Source organism: Choloepus didactylus, chromosome 5 (assembly GCF_015220235.1).
Source record: "Choloepus didactylus isolate mChoDid1 chromosome 5, mChoDid1.pri, whole genome shotgun sequence".
Taxonomy (NCBI): domain Eukaryota; kingdom Metazoa; phylum Chordata; class Mammalia; order Pilosa; family Megalonychidae; genus Choloepus; species Choloepus didactylus.
In genome coordinates, this window is record NC_051311.1 from 82,567,341 (window position 1) to 82,594,285 (window position 26,945).

Below are 26,945 nucleotides of genomic sequence, written 5' to 3' on the forward strand. Positions count from 1 at the left end.
GTGCCAAAATTCGAAAAGCCTGCTCTTGCTAGTGTCATGTAGCACCAAGAATAAGGCAGTTATCCAGGAGGAGGGTCACATTCTGAAGACAGCTGATAAATTCCAAGGCACTTCCTTGTCCGGCGCTTTCTCCGCCCCGCCTCGAGTCCTCGGTCGGCCGGCGATGGGGACCAGAGAGATAAGGGGAGAGAGGGTGCGGACAATGTCTTACCCGACGCACTCGTGATCACTCTGGACTCGCAGCAGTGAAGCATGTAGGCTTTTAATGGAACTAGGCAATCATCCTCTTTACAGGTTCCGCCCGGGGCAAGACGCCTCGGGGGAGAACAACCTCGATGCGGCCGTCAGGCGCGGCTCCTTGTGGGCTGTCTCCCCGAGCTCTGCCCGGGAACTTTCTTATAAACCTTACGTATATCCAATGGGCAAACGCCACGCATACAAGCATGATTGGTGAATACAGAGGGTTGTCACATACATCACAAAGCGGAAGCAGGATGTGGGCGCCATCTTTGCACCACTCGATGGGCGGGGGGAACTCAGGGGCAGGCTGCAGCTTGTCTACTAGGCCTAATCCGGAATGTGGCTGCTCACATCTCCCCCTTTTTGTTTTTATTTTGATGCCCCAGTGTCTCCAGTGATGAATGTGCTCCCGTGGACCTAGATGGCCCACAACGTATGTTTTGGTGCTTTGGGGAGTCTGGACTAGGTCCCGGCCATACTGCGGCGGGGCCTCTGGCACCGACCAGAATGCTCACTTCATATAGAGACCGGAGAGCCCATGAGCTGGAAACCATGTGGCTCTCCTTGCAGTACTCAGTCTCGCAACTGGGGGACAAGAGGGTTAGGAGAACGGTAGCCAGTGTCGAGGGCGTCACTAGGTGTCTCTGTGCCATGGCAGGGGTCCCGTCTGGCCACAACTAGGACTCTGCCCAAGAGATCTACCTGAGACAAAAATAGGACCACTGGTGCCGATTATTTATATCCGGGATTTTGCCAAATACTTAGCTGCGAACCTTGCCCCCAAATGCCCCGCTTCGAGTGGTTGGGATGGGTGCTGGGCAGAGGGACTATAGTCATCAGGAGGGTTACAGGCAGAGGACATGGCCATCATGGCGGTAACACGTAATTGCTGTTGTCTTTGAAACAAACGCTCCAGCAAACTCTTAACAATGATCAAACCTACTAATAACCCCACAGCAAGAAGAACCCAGTTGGTCAGATTAGGCCAAGAGAACCAGGAGGGAAAAAAGGTCAATATTCCTGGCCCTCTTCCCGGTCTGCTGGGGAGTGGTCGACACCGTCGACATCATTTGACCGCTCATCACGCGAGTTGAGGACTGGATCCAACAGGTCACGTTGGGGGTTTAACGACCCGTCAGGCTGCAGTTCTTTGGTGTTCTCAGGCGACTGCACGGTTCTCACCAGTCTTTCCGGAACCCACACTGGTTGACGTCCTGGTTCCTGGGGAAAAAACACAAACAGAGCCTCTGGCCCAGCTGAGCACCGGGTCAGGGCCTTTGTACTCGGGCGGGGGGTACGGCAAAGGTTGCCCCTCCCCTGACCGGCCCATCGGGGTTTCCGGGTCTGGCAGCAAAGGATAATTACATTTACTGGGCATGGCCACTAGAGGGAGCTCTCGGCGAGGTCCTTTGGTGGGACCGCCCAAGGCGTCAGTTAGGAGCTGGGGTGTCCCTGGGGGTGCAGCGGTAGACATTGGCGGGGCGGAAGGCCGCACGGGTGTGGCGGGAGGCTCCTCCCACTCAATTAGCGGGGATGCTTCCGGTCCCTCGTCTGCCTCGCTTTCAGAATCTGAGTCAGAACTATCAGAACTAGTACTCGACTCTGGCGGCTTGCCCTTATGGGTGCCCTCCGCGGATGAAACGGACTGAGTTTCTTGGAGCGCATGTCGCACCTGCAACAAGGCAGCAGGCGTGGTCAGGCCCATGGCCGATTCCAGCTCAAGTACAGCACGAACAGTCTCCCATATAAGGACCAGGACTGGGTCCAGACAAATGCCCGTTTGGCGCGCTCGGTCTATATCACGGCCAAGTTTCATCCAAGAGGGCAGGTTGAGGCTGCCAGAGCAGGGAAACCAGGGGGCAAAAGTGGCCACATCATCAAGGGATCGTTGGAGAGAACTTTTCTTAACTGAGATACCCCGCTGCTTCAAAAGGGTCTTTAAGGGGGTTAGCTTTCAGACTGCCCCATGCTTGCAGTCGGCACTATCTCTTAATCACTCGGAGAGCTCTTCCGAGTCCCCGGGGCTACCTGAACGCCCACGGGCCCTAGTCCTCGCACGAAAAAAAGGGGTGCTTACCTTCTCGCGGTGATCAGTCGCGGAAGTCAAGCCACGGATCCCGGGAGCACGTCTCCGTCGGGTCGAGGGGAACGCGAATGAGGTTCCCCGTACGGGCCACCACTTGTCCGGCGCTTTCTCCGCCCCGCCTCGAGTCCTCGGTCGGCCGGCGATGGGGACCAGAGAGATAAGGGGAGAGAGGGTGCGGACAATGTCTTACCCGACGCACTCGTGATCACTCTGGACTCGCAGCAGTGAAGCATGTAGGCTTTTAATGGAACTAGGCAATCATCCTCTTTACAGGTTCCGCCCGGGGCAAGACGCCTCGGGGGAGAACAACCTCGATGCGGCCGTCAGGCGCGGCTCCTTGTGGGCTGTCTCCCCGAGCTCTGCCCGGGAACTTTCTTATAAACCTTACGTATATCCAATGGGCAAACGCCACGCATACAAGCATGATTGGTGAATACAGAGGGTTGTCACATACATCACAAAGCGGAAGCAGGATGTGGGCGCCATCTTTGCACCACTCGATGGGCGGGGGGAACTCAGGGGCAGGCTGCAGCTTGTCTACTAGGCCTAATCCGGAATGTGGCTGCTCACACTTCCTGTCACAATAAACAGTGATTTCACAAACACGCACTTGGGTTTTCCCATCTCTCAACTCATCCATCATTCTTTGTTTTCCTCTTTTCTAAAACCTTTCTTTTATATTTTTCCTTTAAAAACCCCTCTGAAGCCAAAATAAGTTTGATCTCTTCATTTACCCCTTGGATTTGTATAGTATCATTTGCACATACAGACATGCCTGAGCTCTCCAGTCACCTTAATGCCTTTGAGTACAAAAAGCAAAACAGAGAAAACTGTCATTAATGTGAAGATGTTTAACTCTGAAATTTGCAAGTAACTGTGAACAGTATGATTTTGTCTTCAACCCTTAATACAAAAGATCCAAAGTAGGAAATAAGGAAAAAATTCTCTCTTTCATGAATGAGAACATCTTCTGCTCAGTCTTCCAACTTGTACTGTGGGTTTTAGGTAGATGGCTTTCAACATCATATGCTTTCATCCAGAGTGCCAAAAGTTGGCATTTAAGAAATAGTGCATTTTCCACTGTATGCAGTATTCTTATCATAAAAATGTAAACTCCCTTGTGAGATTTATCATAGAAGATCAGGGTAATGGACTGAACTCAATACCCACCTGCTACATAAAATCATCTATGTCCATCCACACCCCCACCTTCCTTTCCTCTGAATTAACTTATACTCCACTCATACCTTTTAGCCCTTGATAATATCCCGTTTTGAGTTCACTATTGTGACATGTTTTAATCGTTTCAGAAAATTGCTGTATTCTTTTTTTTTGGACTACTATTTACATTTTTATTTAGGCTGGGTCCTTATTACATAAAAAACACACTTATTTTATAAAAATTATACAATACAGATAGGGACCACTTTTTTTCATATATAAACATCATCTGTAATCTCATCATCCAAAAATAATCACTGTAGTTAACATTAGGGGTTATAATCTTCTAAACTGTCATATATATATATATGATTTTTTAAAATGAAAGGTGGACCTGTACATACTATATCATGCATTGCTTTATCACTTATGTTGAAAAACTTCTCCCATAGTATCATTCTTCAACCTTATTTTTAATGATTACATAAAAATTTCAATGTAAGGATGTACAATAATATATATAACCAATTCCTGATGATTTATGTAAGTTTTAATTGTATTGCATGGCTTTTTTTAACTGTGAAAAAATTACTCTCCAATTTTGTAATAAAAAATTGTGGAGAAATGGCATTCAATATATGGAAATTTGCTGTGTATATAACTGCGTTGGAAAATGTTTTCTTGCTTGGTAGACAACTATAATTGAATATAACTTATGGCAACAGTTTTAAACAAATTTTATAATATTAAATTTCTGAAAACTTAAGACTAAATATCCTGAAACTCAAATATTTTATTCAATTTAGGAGAACACAAGCTTCATTTCATCCCTGCCCTGATTGGCCCCTTCCTAGAAGTCACCTTGATACCCCAACCAGATCTCCGGAATGTCATGATTCCTATTTTTCATGATATGATGGACTGGGAGCAGAGGCGGAGCGGCAACTTTAAACAGGTAGGTGGAGGTGCTCTTCCGAGTGTCACTTCTCCCCAAGCATCTCCAAACTACCATGTTCAACCCCGAGTTGGGAAATGAGCCCTGGACCGGCAGTCAGGGGGCCCAGCTGGCCTGCTCATTTCCTCACCATGTGGCCTCGAACACTTCGTTCTGGTCCCAGGTTTCCCTGACCTCCAGGGAAGCCCTGAAAAACCATTTAATTCCCTTTCAGCTAAAAATGTCTGTGATTTCCCAGGTCTATACTAGCTGGCAGAGACCTCATTTATTCCCATTTGGACACAGCACAGAGGAATTAGAGGGTTGCTGGTTCATAAATTCATTGAGCTTTCAGTAGTCTGCATGTTGTTTTGGGAGGAGGAAAAAACCTTTTCCTTCCACCTTGTCTTTATCGCTTGATTGAAATTCGGCTTTAAAGGGATAATTGTTCTTAGTCCTCTAACAAAATCAGATATACCCACCCAATCTTTAATTGTTTAAATCTCTCTGAACATGGAGAGGTTTTTCATCTTCTGTCTCTCCTGCTGCCTTTGATAGATGAAGGGGTATTTTTCCCTTAATGATGTGCAAGCTCCAAAAGATTTATGCCCTTGAATGTTCTGACTACAGTTTTGCTTTCTCTTTCATGCTGCTTCTCCCTTACTTAGAATATTCCATGGACCTCCCATTTGTACTTGTGGATAGGACAAGTTCTCAACTGCAGCAAAAATTCACTGCAACTCCAGACTGTTTTGAGAAAGAAAAATATATATAAAACACATCAAATATTTAAATTAGTATATGTGGATATGTTAGTTTGCTGATGTTCTTTTTTATTCATACAGTGTTGTTTTTAAGAAATAGGACTTCCTAGTTTTTGTAGGCTCTAAAAAAGACAAACATTTAAGTGGGCTGCAGACATTTGTGTTTGAACAGATAGATGTCTTTGCTGGTAGCAAATGGTTCTCAGCCCAAAGTTCAAAGTCTTGTAGCTCAGTCTAAATTAGCCCCCTAGATTTCAAGGAGGTGTCTGCTATTAACCCCAACTGATAATGTCACTATCACAAAATTTGCTGTTGCTATTTCCACACAGAAAAGTTTCTACTTGTTAAGAGGAGTACAGGGAGATTAATATTTGGATATGTTTCAGGTGGAAGCCAAACTAATTGACAAACTGGATAGCCTCATGTCAGAAGGCAAAGGTGATGAGACGTACCGCGAGCTCTTCAATAGTATGTGAGTAATATATTTATCTCAAGTTGATTTTATTCAGGGGATTTGGTGTCAGTGCTGAGCTGTTCTGCACCACTGTAGATGAGCGCTACAAAGACAGCTTTGGTCTCACAGGAGTGCTTTGTCTTTTTGGAGTGTGAAATAAAGGATAATTGCCTAACTCCGGCGAATGGATCTTTTGTTGATGATTAGATGTGTCTCCTTATTTCAATCTCTGATTACAACAGGTCACTTGTGTTACATAACAGATCTCACTCTTTTCAAGCCTAATAATTTTTAAATTGGGGCTGCAAAATAATGATTTTAAGTAGGGGTTAGATGGGAGAGGAGAAGGTAGTGCGATTATAATGTTCATGTACAACTCCTTTCAAACCAGAATATCCTTGGATGGTTTGCAGTTGGGAAAATTAACCTACTTTGTGTTTGTTCTTCAACACTTGGTTTAATTCATCGATACTGATTGCCTGCTCAGCGTTATTAATTGCCTCTTAAATGTCTCCTATTAGAATATCACAGAAGCAAAGCATTTTAAATAAATTCTCTGCTTTGCATTATATGGAGGATAAAGAAATAAATGGAGTGGTGTGAAGGGACTTTGAGTTTGTCCCTACAGTAGAATCTGATACAGTCACAGAATGAATTGTACACACCAAGTATTCATCCACTGTGGTGAAATGTCTAGAGAGGACACGTGAGAATGTTTTTGAGCTTGGGGATTTCTGTTCTGGCACTTGTTTTCTGTATGGATTTCTATGGATGTTAGTCATTTTCAAACCTTAGTATACTTATAAACTGTTTCTCTTTGAAGGAAGAGTGAGAACATTGTGCTTGGGAAAAGTTCTTTCGGAAGTGCAAAAATAGTACTGCAATGTGTTTACCTACTACAAAAGATACTTGTATTTATACCCAAGCATCACTTAAAACTAAATATTAATACTTTACTACTGATGGTCAAATGCAAAATTCTGTAATTCATTCTATGATTATTAATTTGGAGCAGTGGAAATATTAATATAGAGATTTGAAAAGTATTATTAGTGACTGCTGGGCTGGATAGATTTCATCTTGCCCAATTCAAAATCATTCTTGAAGCTTTAAGGAAAATTATGTTGAGAAGAAAAGCTAAGAAGGGGTATATAGATTTCTTGTGGTGTGGTGGTAAGTGATAAAATATACTCCTTGAACTGAGTCCTGAACAAGATTTTCTTTCAGTATCGTAATTAAACCTGAACTTTTAATAATTATTCACCAAGCCCTCATTCATTCTGGTATACAAAGTGTATGTCTTTCATGACAGCTGGAGTTTAGCAAGAATTTTGATTAAAACCTCATCCAATATAATAAATTGCTTTTGAAAACTGCTCTCATTTCAGTTACTAGTCCTTGGTTTGAACAAAGAACTAAAATGAGAAAATGTTCACTGAAATGAATCTCTTGAGATTTGTGATTAATTATTTATAATAAATTCACAAGATTAATAAATACTCACATAGTCCTATAGTGCCTCTTATCTCTTTTAATAAAGGCCTGATAGCATACAATTTGGATTGCTTGTGTGTAAATATGACTTTGAAATAGAAGAGGCACCTCGACATTAGAATCAAACCAATAATTAAAATATTAACTCTCTATAATTAGGACTATTTTAAGGTGTCTGATTCATTCAACAGAGGTTTTTATTCTTTTGTTGATTTTTATAATATTACTGGAAGTGTTACTATAAATATTTTCCTTTCATGCATTTATGATCAGTATATTGGGAATAAGTCAGATCTAAAGTGATAATTAAATATCATTTCTACCTGGGTTCAGAAAAGAAAGTGAAAACCTAAGTATATTTCAGAAAACAATAAAATGCTTTTTTTGGCAATAGAAATCACAGTGAATTAGTATAATCACAATGAGTCACTGCACACATTATGAATTAGGAACACATGCTGTTATGGTACAAATTCTCATGTTGTTCTCTATAATTCATGCCTAAAACTTCTTAAAATCTGTTCAGAACCTGAAAAGCTGGAAGTAGCTCACTGCCTCTTGAAAATGTTGTACTTGCCAAAATAGCCCCCTTAGAGCAAGATCTTAAATTTGTATAGTGCTGTCCTAATAAGTCCTTTTCCTACCCCCCAACATATTCCCTACCCCCCAACATTTTCTTCATTTGTCCATACTACATCTTTTTGAAATCAGTAGGAGTCAGGGATTATTATTTTTGATAATACTGAAATTGTGGAACATACACATCAATGTGATATATCCAAAGTAGAATACCAGAAAACCCTGCTTCCCCTGACTCCACTTGCTTCATTCATTCAGCTTTCTTTATTGAGCAGCTACTGCATGCCAGGCACTTTTCTAGGGATGTTCTAGTGACTGCTGAGGGAGCACACAGTAAGGCTACCTAACTCTGTTTTGGGGGATTCTAAAGGGCCTTTCTAGAAGAGGTGGCATCCATCTCCATTCTTTCTTTAGTCCTTTACTCTGCTTTCTTATCTGTTGCTCTAAATAGCTCATAAGACCCCCAAATCATTTCAGAGATCTTTATTTAGTGATCACACGTACAATTGTTTGGAGGCAGAGGATTAGCTTTGTAACACGTACTTTAGGTGTCTTACTCTCTTCTTTGGTTTGTTTAAGAAAAGGACGCACAGACACAGGTATTAAATATAAGAATGATGGCCTCTGCAGAATTCTGTTAGAATACAGAGAGGTGGATAGAGGGTCAAACCCCACTTCCACTCCTTTAGAATCCTTTCCTAGCATAAAAGCCTAAAGAGAATAGTGTCCTTCTCCAGGGCCATGGTTTACCCTGCTGCCAAATGTTGTGGCATCCCATTGTACATAATAGAGCTGCCTTGTGAATTAGCAATGAGAAACCACCTCCAAGGGTCACTAGATGAGCTCCCTGTCCGCTCCCACATGGGCCTGCTCGTAGACCACATGAAAGTCTCTTCTCTTCTTCCTGATAGTCTCCCTTTCCTAGTTGTTTCAGGGAAACTGGGAAATGGCAGAAAGAACCATCCTGGCTAAGAATGTAGATGAATTGGTTTCTAGACCAGGTAGCATTTGGTCTTGAGTTAGTCATGGACACCAGCTGTGCAGAGCTTTGCCTCTTCTTGTGAGAGGATTGTATGGCTCTGATTCCTTACTGCATCAGGAGGCTCTGCAAATTAATGAAGCTCATGCCCATAAAAGAAGTCTCCATATATTTTTAGAATTATTATTACTTTACTTGAGTTCTTTGTTTTTCAGCCTCTCAAGTATGAGAGATGTGGGCTGTCACTTGGGAAAATTTCTACATCTTCCTGCATGGCTTTGGCAGGCAGAATTTCATTTGAGTACTTGGTTCAGAACCAATTTGGCATTTAGGCATGAAATGGATGCTCTTCGGAGGTTTTTTTTTTTTAAAGAAAACACGTTTTAAACAAACTAGGGGACCCAGGGAGAATTAGTCAGGGCAAGCTACATGCCTTCCAAATGCTACCACCACTCCCCACTCAAAAAAATGATCTTGGGCAGCAGATGAGGAAACACGACAGAACACAGCACACTGGAGTGGCAAAAGCAAGAAGAAGAGGTTGGGGTAGGGGCGGGAGGTAGAAATGGGGAGAGAAACAAAACTACAGGAAAAAGAAAGCTTTGACAGAATCATTTTTCCCTTTTTTCCACTAAGCACAATATACAATATGCTTAGACTGTACTTGTAAGAAGTGTTTTCTCTCTTTTTTCTGAAACCAAGATGAAAGGGAAACAAGATTTTAGACAGAAATGATGATCATGAAATTCAGAGGGGCAGGGAATTATCCTCACTATGCCATGCTTATGTTCTTACTTTTATCTATTGGGGAAAGTTCAGTCACAAAGGCTTTGCCCAGCATATTGCTAATTTGCTGAGAGGTGGGAGTGAAAGTATAATTATTATGAAAGAGTGAAAAACATAATTATTTTGATTCTTATTATTTTATGTTTACATAGAGTGCCTCTGCTCCAAGGTACTTAAGATTAGGGAAAATGTAGGAGGAGAGATCTGGTTTGGTGCTCGTCATCAATCTGCTGTAACAACCCCATAGAAAATCCTCTGTGATTAATGACAAAATGAATGAAACTGTTGAGTGAGTGCACAGATAGTACAATATGTATTGAGTGGGCAAATGTTAAGTGAAAGGAGAAAATGCAAAACGTCATACCGTCTGTACAAGGATTTTCCTGTAGCAGTTGCATTGCAGTAAAATTGCTTGGATGAAGATGCAATCCACTGAGAGGTAGGAAAACATTTTTATGTGAATAAAGTAAGATCTTACTTAAAAGTAAAGTTGGAGGTACTTCTGTTTTCCGCTTTTTGCAGTGTTATTTGTTGCAGTGAGTCTCAAGCCTCTGATAGTGCAAGAAGCTAGGGAAAAATGTCTTTGAGCTGTGAGGTGCTTGCATATTTTGAAAATATGATTATGTGCATGTGTTCATGTTTTACGACTTGGATAATCTGAAAATTAATTTGCTTTATCAATGCTTCCTGGATTAGAATTCCACTATTTGGTCCCTATCCTAGGTAAGACATTGTTTGCAAATTGTGCTACTTGTGAGATGTTGCAGTGGTTGCTAAGGCATTTAAGGTACTGATGAAAGTAAAATGGTTGTCATGGTGACTGATAAAAATAAATGTTAAAAATGCCCTGGGTTCTTTCTTTTCCAGTCTACTAAAGAAAATTGAGCGGGAAACATGGAGGGAAAGTGGTGTTTCATTAATTGCCACTGTAACCCGTCTAATGGAAAGGTTGTTAGATTACAGGTAAGCCGAGTCCTGTGTTTTCCATATATGCTGTGCTCCAGTTAGAAAATCAAATAGTGAGAATACGATCAATATCCCATGTGAGTTAGTCACTCAGAGAATTAATAATAAGACCATGGAACCATTTGCAGTAAGGTAATGGACTTCTAATCAGAGATTTTATTATAGTTTTGTTTTTGTTGTTGTTTTCTTCCATCTTTTCAAAAATGTTTTACAACAGTTCTTTCAAACTCTTGGTGAAGTCTAAGTGAACTAAGAGTTCTTAGTTTCCTTTATTAAAGGCATATTCTTTTTTTTTTTTTTGTATTTAGACTTGTCCAGTGGAATGAATAGACTGTTCCTTTTAGGGTGAAGACAATGTAACAGAGAAATTGAACAACCAGGATGTTCTATTAAAAAAAAGGGGGGGGGGGGTTAAACTCATATCGTCACATTTTTTATAGACATAATTTTTTTGGTTTTTAAATTTTCTAAACTCTTCAGGCAGTTTATCCAACTAAAATGAAATTTATCCAACTAAAATGCAGTTTTTGTTTTATGTTAAGAAGAAACCCTCATTCTCGTTGTAGATGGCCAGGGTTACCATCTGCTTCTCGCCCCACTTTAGGAGGTGCATAGTAATACACCTTCACCCCTTTTACTCCCTGAGTCCCTGTCCCTTGAAAGGGGGCACTTTCTTGACCTGGAAGTGAAATTCAATTCATGGCAGAAACAGGGGCTCAGAGTCTTGGGCCTCTTAACTCAACTATAGATCATGCAGCCTGGGACAATTTGTCTCCTTATGGGGAGCCTTTATCTGAACAGCAATTTGCAAATTCCCTCTGGTCTCAGACTGTACTCCTTCCCCCACTGCCACCTCCCACCCACCTCGCCGAGAGAACAAGTTGTGTTTGCTCCTAGGAAGGAAGTTCTGAGTTCTGACTATTGCTTTTTGTTTTAGGGACTGCATGAAAATGGGAGAGGTAGATGGCAAAAAGATTGGCTGCACTGTTAGCCTTCTGGTTAGTAAAATATTCCCCTTTTCCTCTTTATAGCTTAACATTTGTTTTTATCACAGAAATATTATGTTTTGTGTTTTTAATCCACAATGTGTTTCATCTGAATGTTTCTTACAAGAGTTTAGAAGTGATTTTAAAAGAAGCATATGGAGCTTCATGTTGAATTAAACCCCAGAAAATGCTCAACTCTGAGCATTGCAGAATTTATCCACTGCATTCCTGACAGCTCCGAGAGCAGATTTCTTAGGGATCGTAGAGTGGCTCTCATGTTGCTTTACTTTAGCCACTTGGACTCTTGGTTCTGTCCTAAGAACGAGTACAATATTGGCGTCTATTCACATCTGTGTAGACAGTTTCTTTCTATCCTTCTTTCTGTTCCTTGCAGCATTATATTCATTCTACAGCCTCTTCTTTTATGAACAAATGACAATCTTCTGTTTAACACAGTAATTTATACTCTCTAGCTTCTTTGTAAATTGAATTCTTAATACCACTACTGTTAAGGTTTGGATTATAACTAGAGTGACTATGTAATCTATCACTCAAACAAGACACTTTTGAGAATAAAATTGAATATTATGTAAGGATAACAGACTAAACCAGAATTGCCTTGGACAAACCAAAATTTATATAAAATGTCACACAACTATTAAATATGGTAGTCTCACCACAGAGCAAAAGAATGGCCATACATTTAGATGTGCATTTTTTGTATTTTAATAAAGGGTAGCTTTTAATGTTTTTGATAATTTCCTTTAATCAGACTTGAAATACAGGAAGATGTGATGGCTTCCAATTCTAAATGTATGAAATCATGTTTGCTTTTTTCTTGTATTTTGCAAAATAAATAAAACCTCACCGTCTCTTCTAAGTAATTGCACAGACTTTCTTATTTTTACCCAGAATTTGAATGTTTTATTGTTCTCTACTTGCCTATAGCTTGAAATTTTTGTTTTGCCCCCACTTTGATTCTGTCTTGTCTTAGCTCATTGGTTTCAGTCTTTTTGTTTCATTTTGTTTTGTTTATTCCCCTCACAGTCTCTCTTCAAAGCCCAGAACTTTTGCTTTGTCATAATGATCATCTTTTGATCTTTTTCCTAATTTCTTTTGTTGCCTTGCTGTTCTTCACCTCTGACTGATATATGAATATATCCTTCTTTCCCCGCCCACCACTTCCATCTCATTTTGAATTTAATTGTTACATCTCCACCTCCACTATCAGTGGCTAAAAATAGTGAGACTTGAAGGTGCTCCTCACATCTTGTTCACCTATTATGTACTTTCTTCCTTAATTTTTGTCATCAACCCAACAGTGACCTCCAGAACATCAACCCTACCCTATTTGGGCTAAAATTTACCTCTCCTCTTAGCACTCTCATTTCTAAGCTAGAACGTAGTCATCCCCACTTTTAAATCTCCCATCTGTGTTTCTCCAGTTGCCTGCCTTACGCTGTGGTCACACAGTGACTCCTCAGCCAGACCTTCCACGTGCCTGTTTGTCCACCACTGTTTGTGAGAAAAGCCAAGTGCTCTATAAACCTTAGGTGTTCTCAGTTTCTCTCCTTTACTTTAGCTCTTCCCCAACTCCAGGCACAAGTTCTCATAAATTGCCTCAAAGGAAAGCCTTTACCTTTTCCCAAAAGAATCCTCTTCCACTGTCTCCATCTGCTTTTACAAATACCTTCCTTTTGGAGATGAACAAACGTAGACCCTAGGTTCGTTTTCTCAATTGGTATAACAGAAGAGATCATTTCCTGAGATGAAATAATTAATTCTCTGCCCTAAATGTGTTCACTCTAGTTTCCCAGTAGGAAAAAGCCACAGTCTTAAAATTTTTGGCCACATCAGTATCGACTTGAGACAGAGAATTAATCCTGATTGTTTTGTACTGACCAAGAAAAGTCCTTATATAAAATGTTAACATTTTGAAAGCTATTCTAATTTTAAACTAGCACAAAAATACTTATCATTAAAGGACCAAATATATCACTTTGAAGCTAACCTTTTTAGTTTCTGCTCCATATGGAAAGTTCTTGATGTTTTCTAGCCACAATATGGTTCTCTTTGACTACTCACTTCCCCTCTGGAAAGATCAGCTCCAGACTGATCATCTTCAGGAGTACACAGGCTTCCCTTACAAGATCAGAATTGAACTCTAGGGTTAAATTGGTAAAAAATGCGTAATCTTTGAAATGACTAATACTATAAAATGTAATTATTGTTTTGTTCTTTGTGTCACAAGTGTTTGTCAGACATATGTGAAATATTGTCATCTGCTGACTGAAGAGACCTTTTTTTTAATATATATAGTTTATTTTGTTCTCAAAGAAAGCTGTTTCTTACCAGAAAGCTATTAGAGCAAATCATCCTTTAATAATGTAAAAACCTGCTGTGGGGTTGTTAGACTTGTGTCTATGGTACAACAATTCTTGCTAATTAAAATCATTTTGGTTATAATAAGAGAGATGTGAATAGCATTATTTACTTAGCAATTTAAAGAATGCCAAGATCTACAGCAGACAAAAGGATAAGGGGGAGGATAGATGGTATAAATCGGAAAAAAAAATATTCTCTATCATGCATTCAACTTAGTGTCTCAAGGTTAGTCCTTAAATTGAAGAATGGACACCTGTATGTAGTGAGCAGAAAGTACATTTGACAGAAGGTCCTTGGGTTCAAGCCTAAGTACAATTTAAGCAGCCACAATGCTAGGGTCCATTGCCAAAGTCTGTGTAGCTAATCAGCTTCAAAATTTTTAGAATTCCTGGGTTTTCCTCCTTAGAAAAACCTGTCACTCCTTCAAGTCAACAGATTTATCCCCTTCATCACTACGCCCTTTCCCTTCTTCCACATATCAAATAGCATCAGTTAGCCCTCTTTTCAAAATAACAAAGCAACTATAAGTAATAACAGTGGTTGAATGTCCTAAGCAGGGATTTTATAATGTACAATAATCTGCTCACTAAAAATGCCTCATTTGGAGACTCATAATATCATGTTTTTGCTGGAATTCAGATTCATATATACCCCCTCCTATGTTTACTAAGTTCAATTAGGACTTTTGGATGTGGTAAAGATGTGGCTGCTTATAAGTATGCCTTTAACATACCAATGTAATGTGTCCAAGTGAGTCAGAATTGATTTTTTGGTAATTAATGTTCAGACATTTTAGAGAAGCTTAGTAAGATCCAGTTTTTTAATAAATAAAAATTTTAATAAGCATACCCATTTAGTAATAACTTGAAATAAACCTCTTGTTATTAGTCCCTTTATGTTTTAAACATGAACATTTAAAGTTTTCCAAAAGTAAGAAAGACAGAATAAAGCCTTAACACTAAAGAGCATTTTCATTTCCCTCTTCCATGTGATTCCTCAGGAAAAAATGGTTTTTCCAGTTTTTACTCATTTTTTCCTTAAAGACTTTTTTTCCTTAGAGCAAAATATGTCTGAAATTTTAAATGAAAGAGACTATCCTTTCAATATCCTTCATCAAATTTAATTAACATGTTAATCTTATATATTTTGAAATTTTTTAGTTGAACAGGCAGATTGTCCATTGACAGTTAAACTAACAAAAATATTGGAAAGTAAAAAAAGAAATGTGAATCAGTGGTAATAACACACCCCCAAGAGCTACCAGCTTATACAATAATTGCTAGGTAATATGTAACCCACACAATGTTGAATTGAAAACATGTCACTGGGCTTTCTTACTTAATTTTTTAAAAGACATTTATATAGAAAAATGCATTAGTTCTCTTGGTCCAGTGCATGGAACTTCAGAAGAATAAAAGGCAGATGTTTGTAGGCTTGTTGAGGAACTAGCCATGCTTGTATTCTCTTTACAGAACTTCTATAAGACTGAACTGAACAAAGAAGAAATGTATATACGCTACATCCATAAGCTGTATGATCTGCATCTGAAAGCACAGAACTTCACAGGTAATTTTTGTTTTTCAGCCCAGGTTGGGGGAACAAGGTTGGGCGCTGGTATATTAAACATGAAAACTCCTCTACTTTTTATAATTAGAGCTGAGGGCTCAAGCCTTTCTGCTTTAAAATTGAAATTTATTTGTAATTGGTTTATATTTTTTAGGACTCCATCTTATTTTATCTATTGGCTTTTTGACTATATCTTTTTGCATAGTTTTTTTTACAAGTGGCTCTTGGGATTACAGAATACATGCCTAACTATTCACAGTCTACTTAATGTTTTACCACTTCAAGTTGAATACAGGAACTTTACAACCATATAGGACCTTTCTCCTCTCCCATTTATATTGTAGTTGTGTATGTATTACGTCTATATACATTGAAAATGCCATTAGACAATATGTCACAATTTTTGTTTTCATTAGCCATACCTATTTTACATAATCTAAGGTGATAAAAACAGCCTATTATGTATACTCCAATATTTACCATTTATGTTGCTTTTCTTTCATTCCTGAAGTTCTAGATATCCCTCTGTCATTTTCCTTCAACCCAAAGAAGTTCCTTAGTATTTCTTTTAAAACAGGTCTAGTAATAAATTCTTGGTTTTTCTTCATCTGAGAATGTTTTTATTTTACCTTCATCCTTTAAGGGATATTTGCTGCATATGGAATTCTAAGTTGACACACACATCTGTTGTATATCTGCCTGCCCAGTTAAAGGATGAGTTCCTTGAGGACAGAGATGATGCTTTCTTCTTACTCTTCTCCTGAGAATAGGGCTTAAAAATGTGAGATTTATTGTCGCTAATGGATGCACTCATTAATAACATTTTAACACTTAAGGAGCAGATTGTCTCGTTTACTATTGGTAATTCCTGAATCACTAAGAAAGGTTCAGTATTTCTTCACACACATGTGCTGACAGTTTTGATTAATAGACTAGGGTCAATTGAACTGGTTGTGTTGCCTGAGAGTTTAAATGGTCATTTTAAGAAGTTAGTAGAACATTTTTTTAGAGAAATGATGAACCTAGTTTTTATATCTGTGGAAACAACTTAGTAGACTTATTTTATTTGGGGGGGGGGGCAGAGAAGGAAGGAAGAGAGGGAGGGAGGGAAGGAAAGGAAGGGGAGAACTGAGATCGAGCTTTTCCAGATATACTCTGATTCTTTAAAACAAAGCCCAAATCTGTCAGATTATATTTCAGAAAATGATAAATCTTTTTTATTTGCTTTATTTATTCAATTTGCAGTTTTTATGTTCCCCAAAGTCACGAGAAATAAGTCCTTTTCTTGTATAACATTTCATTCTTCTCTCTTATGTCCTCATTTTTGGGTGTCCTTGGGGATAATGAAATTGACAGAAAAACTTTCTATCTTTATAGATTTCTGTTTAAATTACTTCATCTTTTTCCAGCCCTTTATGTCAGTACCTTACATTTCTAATTCAACTCCACTCTTCCCTTTGGGCTATTTCTTTTTGCATATTGGTATGCCCACTGTACACTTCTCAAAATGATGGAATGAGACAACCCATATTTAATTGTGTAGTGTCTGAAACAGGTATGATATGGAAGCTGAGAGCTTCCCCAGGTCTCCATTTAGTCATTTGTCAGCCTCCTCTGATATCCTGTCAATGCCTCCTTCTTTTCCCAGACTTTTCCAGGGCCAACTCACCTACACTTACCCTCCAGCCATCTCCTGGACCTTCCTAGGGCAAGCATGATTTGGAGAGTAGTCTGGAGACTGGTAACTCTTCATTGCTCTTTAAGCCACATTCCGTGGGCAATTGCAAGCTTCAGCTATGCAAAAGGCATCCCTTAGCCCTACCCATCCTTTTGTCTGTGAAATGAGCAGGTAGTCTCGAGGATAATTTCAGAGTGCTCAGTTGCTGGGGGAGACCCAAAAGAAATTTGAGTGATAAGGTAACTCCTGACCTGGGTCCTTAAAAGTAGGAGTTATTCAGAGGCTAGTGGGGGAAATTCTTGAAAAAATAGGCTGTGAGGACCCAAAGGTATGAATCTGTGTGGTATGGAGGGGAAATGCTGTCAGATGGCAAGAGCAAAGCGTGTGGAAGGAGGAACAAAGATACATAGGAGGTTTTCTTTAGATTCTTGGCATGTATTATAAGCATATGTAGGAAATTAAAGATCAGGAAATCATCTCAGGGGGTCTCAGAGAAAAGCAGAACGCTCCTTAGGAAATGGAGTAGTGATCTGATTATTGTAATTCTTGTCCTCTCAGAAGCAGTCTTCCATGGCAACCTACATTGTGAAGACTCACTTCTGTTTCTGCATTCTGCACTTAACTGACACGCTCTCTGATACTCTCTGTACATCTCACATTCAGTCTCCCCAAGAGAGAGTTTGGCCAGTGCCCATGCAACAGAAGGCATCCCTGTTGGGCAGCTTTCATGTGCCTGGCTGCCTCTGGATGAGGATGCATCTTGCTTCATTCAGCTGAAGCTGATGATGTGGTCAAGGGCTCCAAATATGGGGGCTGGAGGCTCAGCAGCTACTCAAGCTTCTTAGATGAGACAGTGGTAGACTCCATCTTCACCTGTACTACATGGAGGAAAAAAGAGAAAATGTGAGAGTTGAGAGGTTGGAAGGGACCAGATCATGGACAGCATCCTGTCACTTTAGGCAGTCTAAATTTATTCTGTTCACTGCTGAGAGCCTTTGCTGGTTTTGAACAGGGAAGTAACACAGTCATTGCACTGAGGGAAGATCATATTGGTAATGGCACAAACTGAATGGAGGGGGGATAAGAGACTGCTGGTGGGTTAAGTTAGGAAAAGTTTTGCAACCATAATCAAAGAGCCCCCCAAAGGTGACTGAAGAGGAAAAAAAAAAAAAATTCCAGAACTTATGAATCATGGGACATCTACACTTGAGTCAAGAGAAACGGGACCTGGGCCTTTCTTATTACAGCAATATTTTATGCATTGAGATGGCAAAATCATAGTACTAGAACTTTGCATGTTACTTAGTGCTTTATGTTTAGTTACTCATAAGGCAAATTAGTGAAGAAAAAGAATTACTCTTATGATTTTTATTGATATTGTGATAAAAGTCTTTTGAAAAACATGTAGAGATAGTTGTGAGATGGATTAATAGAATAAATGTTTGTGTAGTTCATTCTACTTAGTGATTATTACAATGTTAGAGGAAAAAGTATTACAGTCCTTCATCAGTGACAGTGAATTCTGGTTGCTATCCTTGATCTATTTGGCAATGTTTATCATTCAGGAAAAAAAGACTTACAGAATGGCAAGTATTCTATTAAAAACAATAACTGTATGTTAACTGTGCTTAAATCCGCAGGTCACCATTCCCACTTAACTATACAAAAAATCACTCCTTTACTTGTTTCCAGGAGAAATCCAACTACACCAAACATATAATGATTTCAGTAGCCTTTACTCAAGATTTGTGAGGCCAAGCAGGGGTGAGAAAGGGTATCATATCACAAAGCCCACAACAGATCCTTCTGGTCACCCTCACCCCCACCCCCCTCACATACACACACACACACACACACACACACACACACACACACACGTACACACCCCTCATCCAATACTTCTGCCCTCTCCAATCCCTCCTCTGCATTCAGCTGCTCTCTGGCTTCTTTGCTCCTCCTGAGTTCTGCCTGCACCACCACCCAACCCATATACACAAGTTGCAAATTTTTCAGCCCTTTATTTATTAGAAGAATTTAACTACCATTTTTTTTTCTTAGCATGCCTTTTTAAAGATGCTCATGGATCCCACCCCAAGGGACTAGTGGACTTTACTAGCAAACAAAGGCATGCCTCTCCCACATCTTTGAACCAGATTCAACAAAATATCCTTAGACATTTTTATTATACTAGTAGCACACAGCCATTGTTGGGAGCAGAGGGGGAGAGAAACACAAATACAGGGAAGCAAAAAGATTAAATACAAACCTCTGATAATCCCATCCTTTAGGGGAAGTCATCATTCATTAACCTGCTGTTGAATATATTCTGGACATTTTTCCTCCATATAATGAAATTCAGAAAATAGAATTTTCTCCAGTTTGCCTGGAGCTGATGCCGTGTGAGAAGAGGTTGTTGGGGTTGTGTCATTCAGTACCCTTGCACTTGACTTTCAGAGGCTGCATATACTCTCCTATTATATGATGAGCTGCTGGAATGGTCTGATCGGCCCCTCAGGGAGTTTCTGACCTACCCCATGCAAACTGAATGGCAACGCAAGGAACACCTGCACCTCACCATCATCCAGAACTTTGACAGAGGCAAAGTAAGTGCCCTTGCCTGGCCCATGGTCTTTCAGTTCTATGGTGATGGTATTTATGCTGCTTTGCCTTTTGTTTCTAGTTCACTGATGTCCACATTCTTGAGCAGGGGTCCTCATATTTTAATGTGCATTAAATCGCCCAGGAGCTTGTAAAATGCAGATTCCAAGGCCCTGCCCCAAGTATTCTGTTTCAGTAAGTCTGACGTGGGGCCAAGAAATCTGTGATTTTTTTTAACAAGGACTCCAGGAGATTCATATGTGGGTGAGCCTTGGACCAAACTTTGGGAAACATTGATCTAACAGTTTTGATACCCAAGTATTTTATTTTTTGAAAACTCATCACCCACCCCAAACCAGCAGTATTCAGCCCCATTTCATTTTTTTTTTCAGTAAAATGAATGAAACTGAATTTGTTTAAAGAGTTTTGTGACATCCCATTACATGCTTAGAGATGCAATGGGATGTCAAAAACTCTCACTGACTTAATAAAGCCATTCAGCACATTGCTTTGCCCTACCCCCTTTCCCTCTGCAAAAGCTTATCAAGCTCTTTGAAAAAAAAAAAAAAATTGTGACTCTGACTACAGTTGTTTATTTGATTTGAACAGTTGGATGCCTTGTTGATATATGTCTGAGATTTAAATATATCTTCCAAATTGCCAGGGTTAAACACTGGCTGTCATTTTTTTTAAAAGACATAATTGGGTACACCTGAAAATTCAATGCAAGGAAATTGCCTCTTGTGTATCTTATTATTTACCTAACTACACTGACATATCATATTAATAGCAAAAGAAATGCCTTTGTGCCCTTCTGGTATAAAGCTTCCAACTGTAGGATAAACTGTTATAAAATCTCTGGATGCAAAAATGGGCCCATTCCCAGGAGTTTTTGCTAGTTCAGGGGTTGGCAAACTATGGCCCATGGGCCAAATCTGGCTGACTACCTGTTTTGTATAGCCCACAAGCTAAGAATTTCTTTTACAGTTTAAAATGGTAGAAAAAAATCAAAAGAAGAATATTTTCTGACGTGAAAATTACATAAAATTCACATTTCTGTGTCCATCAATAAAATTTTATTGGAACACAGTCATGCTAATTCATGTCTGTGTCTGCGTTCGTACTACAGTAGCAGAGTTGAGTAGTTGTGACAAAGACTGTGTGGTCTGCCAAGCCTAAAACATTTATTGTCTTGCCCTTTGCAGAAAAAGTTTGCCAAACCCTGCGCTAGATCAGAGGAACTTTGCATTTCTGCTGAAAGTAACTGGCTGGGTTATACACTCACAATTTGCAAGTGCAGTTTTGCCAAGCAAGGAATCCTGGATGCCAGTAGACGATAACTGGGCCTTAGGGGTCAGTGGTAATTCTCCCCTCAGCCCTGAGGGTCTGTTTATATTCATGTACTTGGCCACTGTGGAACTGTAGTAATTTCGAGAAGATAATTCAGAAATGAGGCCAAAAAATATTGTTTTTGCACCCTGTGTTAATGACTGTTATGGTAGATTACCATTTTCAACTTTCTAAAGATTTTTAAGACTTTGCATATTACGTGGTGTGTTCATGCTTAATACTGGGCAAATACTATTAAAGATATGCCATGCAGATTAAGGAGTAAGTCTTGATGATCTGAAAGCTGTCAAGTCAGGGCCTCTGGGTGGGAGCTAAATGTGGGATCATTACATTTATAACGTTCATTTGTCTGCAGTGTTGGGAGAACGGCATTATCTTGTGCCGGAAGATTGCAGAGCAGTATGAAAGTTATTACGACTACAGAAACCTGAGCAAGATGAGGGTAATGTAGCCAGATGCTTTCTTTCAGGCCATCGTCTCCCTTTATTGACTGGCTTCCAGTGGGGTTCTATGAAATTAACCTGACCATCTTGATAAATCTTGCAGAAGCTTTTTTTTAAGATAAGCGTTTCTTTCCTCCAAAGCATACTCTATTTATAAGAAGAAAGAGCAAATTGATCTGTGTGATGCTTTTGATTAATATACAAAAAGTGAGCCCTTAATCTATTCTAAAACACCACATCTATAATACACAATACACAATCTAATCCAGGATTAATACTTTTAGTTTATTGTGGCAAGTTGCCACACTGTTGGAAGAGCCTCCCACTTGTACACCAATCTCTGTAACAGTATGTCATTCTTAGACGCATAATCTGCAAAGCAAAAATAGTGTAAATGGCTGGCTGACCCATTTTTAAGTAATTTGGGACCAAATTCTATGGATTTTGACTCTCTAGCTTCAGAAATATGTTTCTATTCACTAAACCTAAACCAAAGTATCTAAGACCTCAAGGAATTTAATATTTTGTGTCCATGAACCAAATGTTTTATACTTTCTTTGCTTTGGAGTTCAAACAACCCTACCCACTCACACCCCACTCCAAGTCCTTTTTCTTTAGAGTCATGAACATTTTATGTCATTTTTTAGTAAACAAGGTCCTCATGACTACTTTAAGCTATTTAGAGTTTCTGGAATAGGATCATCAGCTTTTCTATATTAAAAAAAAAAAAAAAAAGACTATGATGTTACCTTTTAAGTTTGAGGTCACAATTTAAGAGATGATACCCTAAACCTTTAACAGCTCATAAAACTTCTTACACCACAAGTAACTTATTCAACTGGTCCTGTACTTTTGGCATAATATTTCATGTCAGTAGTTCCATATTTCTCCTAACATGAAAACCAAAGAGAAAAACCTTGTTTTAACTTCAGTCCATCGTGCCTCCTTTGGCAGGCACTGCAGTTTTACATGAAAACGTTACTATGCTTCTCTTGGCATCCTGTCCCTATAACAGAAGCGAGGTTACAATGTTTACCTGTGAGAGCCCTTGGGTGCCATAGTCACTAAGAATTTTATAAACCCAAAGCATTACACTTCATGCCAACTGCTCTTTTGGGTGCTGTTACTGGGGCGGGGGGAAAAAGAGAGAATCTTCAAATGAAATATTAGTCTTTCTCCAGTAAACCCTGGGGATGATTATACCCTGAATGTCAAGCCATAAGTTTTATAAGCCTCATAGTTTCAACGTTATCAAAGACACACTTAAGAGCTTTCAGCACAGACAGCACTTTGCACGACGGGCCTTCTCTGGATTCATGTGTCTATTTATACTGTACAACCTGAGCAAAGTTATACCTTCCAAATGTCCTGAATTTACACGTGTGAGATGGAAGCAAATCCACAGGTAAGTACACCTGGCACCAGAATTCTCTGGGGAGATTTTGTTTCTAGAAGTTCGTGTTAATTTTTTATTTAAATGTGAAAAAAATATTTCCTGGATATACTCGGTATGCATAGAAATGATGTTCTCTGATGAGAACACTTGATCCCATTAAATCAGGGGTCAGCAAACTCCAGCCTCTAGGCCCGGCAGCACTGAGTCGTTTTGACAGGCACTATTTGCCCTGCAAAACCTAAAATATTTACTCTCTGCCATGTACAGAGGAAGTTTGCTGATCCCTTCCTTGAAGCATAAAAGGGAGACAAACCCTCTTTTCTGCAAGCTCAATTAAAATGAAGTTCTCACTTATATAAAAGAAATATCCTCGTCTGTACAATGGTAGAACTAAACAATGAGCAGCACTTCTGTGCTTTCCTAGATGATGGAAGCCTCTTTATATGACAAAATTATGGACCAGCAGCGTCTTGAACCAGAGTTCTTCAGAGTTGGATTTTATGGGAAAAAGTTTCCATTTTTCTTAAGAGTAAGTAAAATACCATTTAATTTGCTTCCATACATCTAATATAGATTCCATTCAAGAAAACATTAAGATATTAATGATATTGTATGCTTTTAAGACATGTAATAACATCGTGAGACTGTTTTTTTGACCTTTCAGTTTGCAAAAGCCATATAGATCTAGAATAATTTCCCAAGATGTCAAACAATCTATTCCCTTCTAAGTTTACTATAGGTTTTTAATGAACAGTCTTTGACAATTATAGTTGTTTCCTTTGTGTGGTATTCACTGTTCTATTGAGTCTCAGTTTTCATTTGAGCTAGCATTAGAGGGAAATGGTGAACGTTACAGGGAGCTGGGGATGCTGACGAGGAAAACACTGCAGTTCCACATCACATGGAAACCTACCTCCAGAATCACGTGAAGAGTATTGTTTGGCCTATTTGATTATTTTGTGAAAAAGATAAATGTCACCCAGCAAAGAGATCCCAATTTATCTCTCCTAAAAACTACTTTGCAAAGGAAAACTTTCTGGACATTCTCGACACTGATTAGATAATAAAATATTGGCTTCCATTCTCCCCATTTTTCACGTTGGTGCCAGGTAATATCGTATATGTTTGCACATTTATTGAACACTTCAATATGTAACAAATTCCTTATATAAAAACATTAGTAGAAAGAGGAAATATTCCTCCCAAGCAATAATTACTCCTCCCTCAGCGTATTTGTAAAGTTAAATCAACTCATTACAACTTTAAATCTTAGTGTAGAAATATTTTGGTATTTGTATTACAATTTTGTTTTGAGTGTGTCAACACATATAAATAGATAAAGAAGCACTGTACTTGGGGGAGAAAAGAGAGGAGAAAGATTTGATTTCAAAAGTCAAACTTATTTAATAACCATTAAAATGATTTAATAACCTTTCAGAATGAAGCCTGGAATTAATATACTCCAAAATACTGATACACACTGATATCTTAATATAATATAGAAAAACACTTTAATAACATGCTTTAATATATATCCCAAAATATCCAAGCACCATAAGGCAAAAAGGTTCACTTTAGTAACAAATGGAACAAACAGTCAAATGATAGGCCAATATTCTCTTTAATTGATTGAAATGACAAAGTATTTGGATGCTGCAAAGACGATGTTAAATCTCCTTGGGGTTCTAAAAGGGAATCCACACAACATTATGCCTGGTCACAATGCTGGACCAGCAGCTGTGCCTGCCTGAAAACAGAGGAAAGCCTGATTCTGGCTTAAAATCAGTGGCAAATTCAGACCAGGAGGATGAATTTAAGACTAAGCCTTGACAGTGGGCATGCTAGGGCGGGGCCCTCTTCACCCCCCACCCCCTCACTCCCAGGGGTACACTTGCCCTGGATCCAGGTTCTGAGTGGCGAGCATTCTAGAGCTGTTAGCAGCACAGCGGGCTGGAGACCCCACAGTACTTAACTCCACTGCTCTGGGGCCCCTTTTGTAGGCACAACATCAAGCAAAGTAAAAAATTACATTTTCTTCCACATCATACCTAGAGCCAGTGGATCATTACGCACAAGAAGGTGCAGTACTGATGGGCCATCTTCTTTCGGGACCTCTGAAACTGATTTAATTTCTTTAAAAAAAATCAGAAGGAAAAAAATGAACTTTTAGGTTGAAGAAAGTATTATATAATACTGTATGTTACATAATTATGTATTATATAATATTGATGTTGACAGATTGATCTTTACACTAAATTACTCATACAATATAATTTTTAATATTTTTTAGTGGAGGATGGGACCCACAAAGGCAAAACTATTTAGGGCCCACAAAACTCAGCCTGCACCCCTCATCAAACCCTGAGTTTGCCTGGAAAGTGTGCTGTGAGGTACCCTAGATATGTATCTAATGGAGAGCAATTAATGTTAATTAAAAGTGTAAAGTTTAAAAATCAAAAGTAGTTTAAGACCCAGAATTTTAAAGGGAGTTTAGCAAATTAGAAAACTGCATCAGCTAATAGAATAAATTTTCTTAAGTTAATTAGAATAAATCTATCTCTGTATCATCTTTTAGAAACACCTTTTCTGAATATATTTTGGCATATCTTTCCAAATGAAAGAAAGGCTCACCCTCTGTTGGTTTCTAAAGGACACTGCACTCTTCAGAATCATGAGGCTAGACCTATTATTGGGAAATCAAATTCCAATCTGTTTTTCCACTTAAAAACAAACTACAACATAAAAGACTTTCTTATGTTGTTTGATCAATTTCAAAATAATTTTTAAAGCCCAAATAAATTAATACATATATAATTGAATGATCTAGGTCATTTTTTGTTCTCATGGAAAATGAGTTATTAATGGGTATTGACATATATGACCCAGCAATTCCACTTGTACATATATATACCTAAGAGAATTGAAAATATACATCCACAAAAAGAAAACAAAATCTCTATACACAAATGTTCATGGCAGTATTATTCATAATAATACAATTATGGTTTACAAAAGTAAAAACCCACATAAATGCCCATCAAATGATGAATGGATTAACACAATGTGTTATAGCAATGAAATCCTATTTGGCCATAAGAAGGAATGAATTACAGATACATGCTAAAACATGGATGAAACTTGAAAACTTGCTAAGTGAAGAAAGATGCAAAAGACCAAATATTGTGTATTCCATTTATGTGAGTTGTCCAGAGTAAGCAAATCCATTGAAACAGAAAGTGGATTAATGGTTGCCAGGGGCTGGGAGAGGAGAGAATGGGGGATTGACTGCTAATGGGCAAAGGGTTTCCTTTTGAGATGATGAAAATCTCCTGAAATTGGAGAGTGGTCATGGTTGCACAACTCTGGGAATGTACTTACAGCCACTGAAACAAACTATTGTTGCATATAAGCATTTTTTATGTACGTCTCAGTTATTAGGACCTTCCGATATTCATTTAGGGACTCCTATGATATGCTGGAAGGGATGTATTATCTTTTTCATTTTATCACGCAAAATTATTATATTTTGAGTAGAATAAAACATTAATGCTTTAATTATTCTAATTGAATAATGCTTTCAATTATTCTTGAAACAATATAGAATTGTTTGGGGTCCTGATTTCTAAGTAAAGTTTGTGTGTTTTTCAAAGGATCAGGATTTGTTCAGGGATTTGTGGGGAAGTATGGCAGGTTCTCAGAGCCTGTCCTCCCTGTTTTCCTCTACTTGCCTTCAGCTGCTTTTTCTCAGCTGCAACCCTGAGCCCTATGCCCACAAACTGTTTCTAACTCCCTCACTTTGGCCCACAGTTCTTCCTTTGAGCCTTTTATGTAGTATCAGGGACCTCTTAGAGCTGAGAAACATTGAGAACTCTGAATGCCACCCCCCCACTACCAGCCATTCTCCTTTTCTTTATGATCTTGGGTGCCTGAGAGCCCACAGTATTCCTTGGTCTTGATATTTCCTAGCAGTTTATCCTGGACTTATCAGGCTGTGTTCAAAGTAGACAGAGCTCAGGCCTTGGAATCAGACCTGAGTTTGAATCTAGTACCCAGCAGAATATACCTTGGACAACATCCTTAAAGACTCTGAGCCTCCATTC

At 39.1% G+C, this 26,945-nt stretch overlaps 1 protein-coding gene across 4 annotated transcripts in view; it reads left to right on the forward strand.

The window, feature by feature from the left end:
- DOCK4 (dedicator of cytokinesis 4) overlaps positions 1-26,945 on the forward strand; it is a 460,132-nt gene that overhangs the window by 394,422 nt on the left and 38,765 nt on the right. For 3 of the 4 annotated variants that reach the window (XM_037836357.1, XM_037836356.1, XM_037836354.1), the window contains exons 31-39: positions 4,294-4,442; positions 5,572-5,657; positions 10,174-10,200; positions 10,345-10,440; positions 11,381-11,441; positions 15,287-15,380; positions 19,513-19,661; positions 21,362-21,448; positions 23,270-23,374. In XM_037836357.1, the coding sequence (XP_037692285.1) occupies positions 4,294-4,442; positions 5,572-5,657; positions 10,174-10,200; positions 10,345-10,440; positions 11,381-11,441; positions 15,287-15,380; positions 19,513-19,661; positions 21,362-21,448; positions 23,270-23,374 (854 nt within the window). The remainder of the gene's footprint in view (positions 1-4,293; positions 4,443-5,571; positions 5,658-10,173; positions 10,201-10,344; positions 10,441-11,380; positions 11,442-15,286; positions 15,381-19,512; positions 19,662-21,361; positions 21,449-23,269; positions 23,375-26,945) is intronic. The other variant, XM_037836355.1, reaches the window with a different exon arrangement.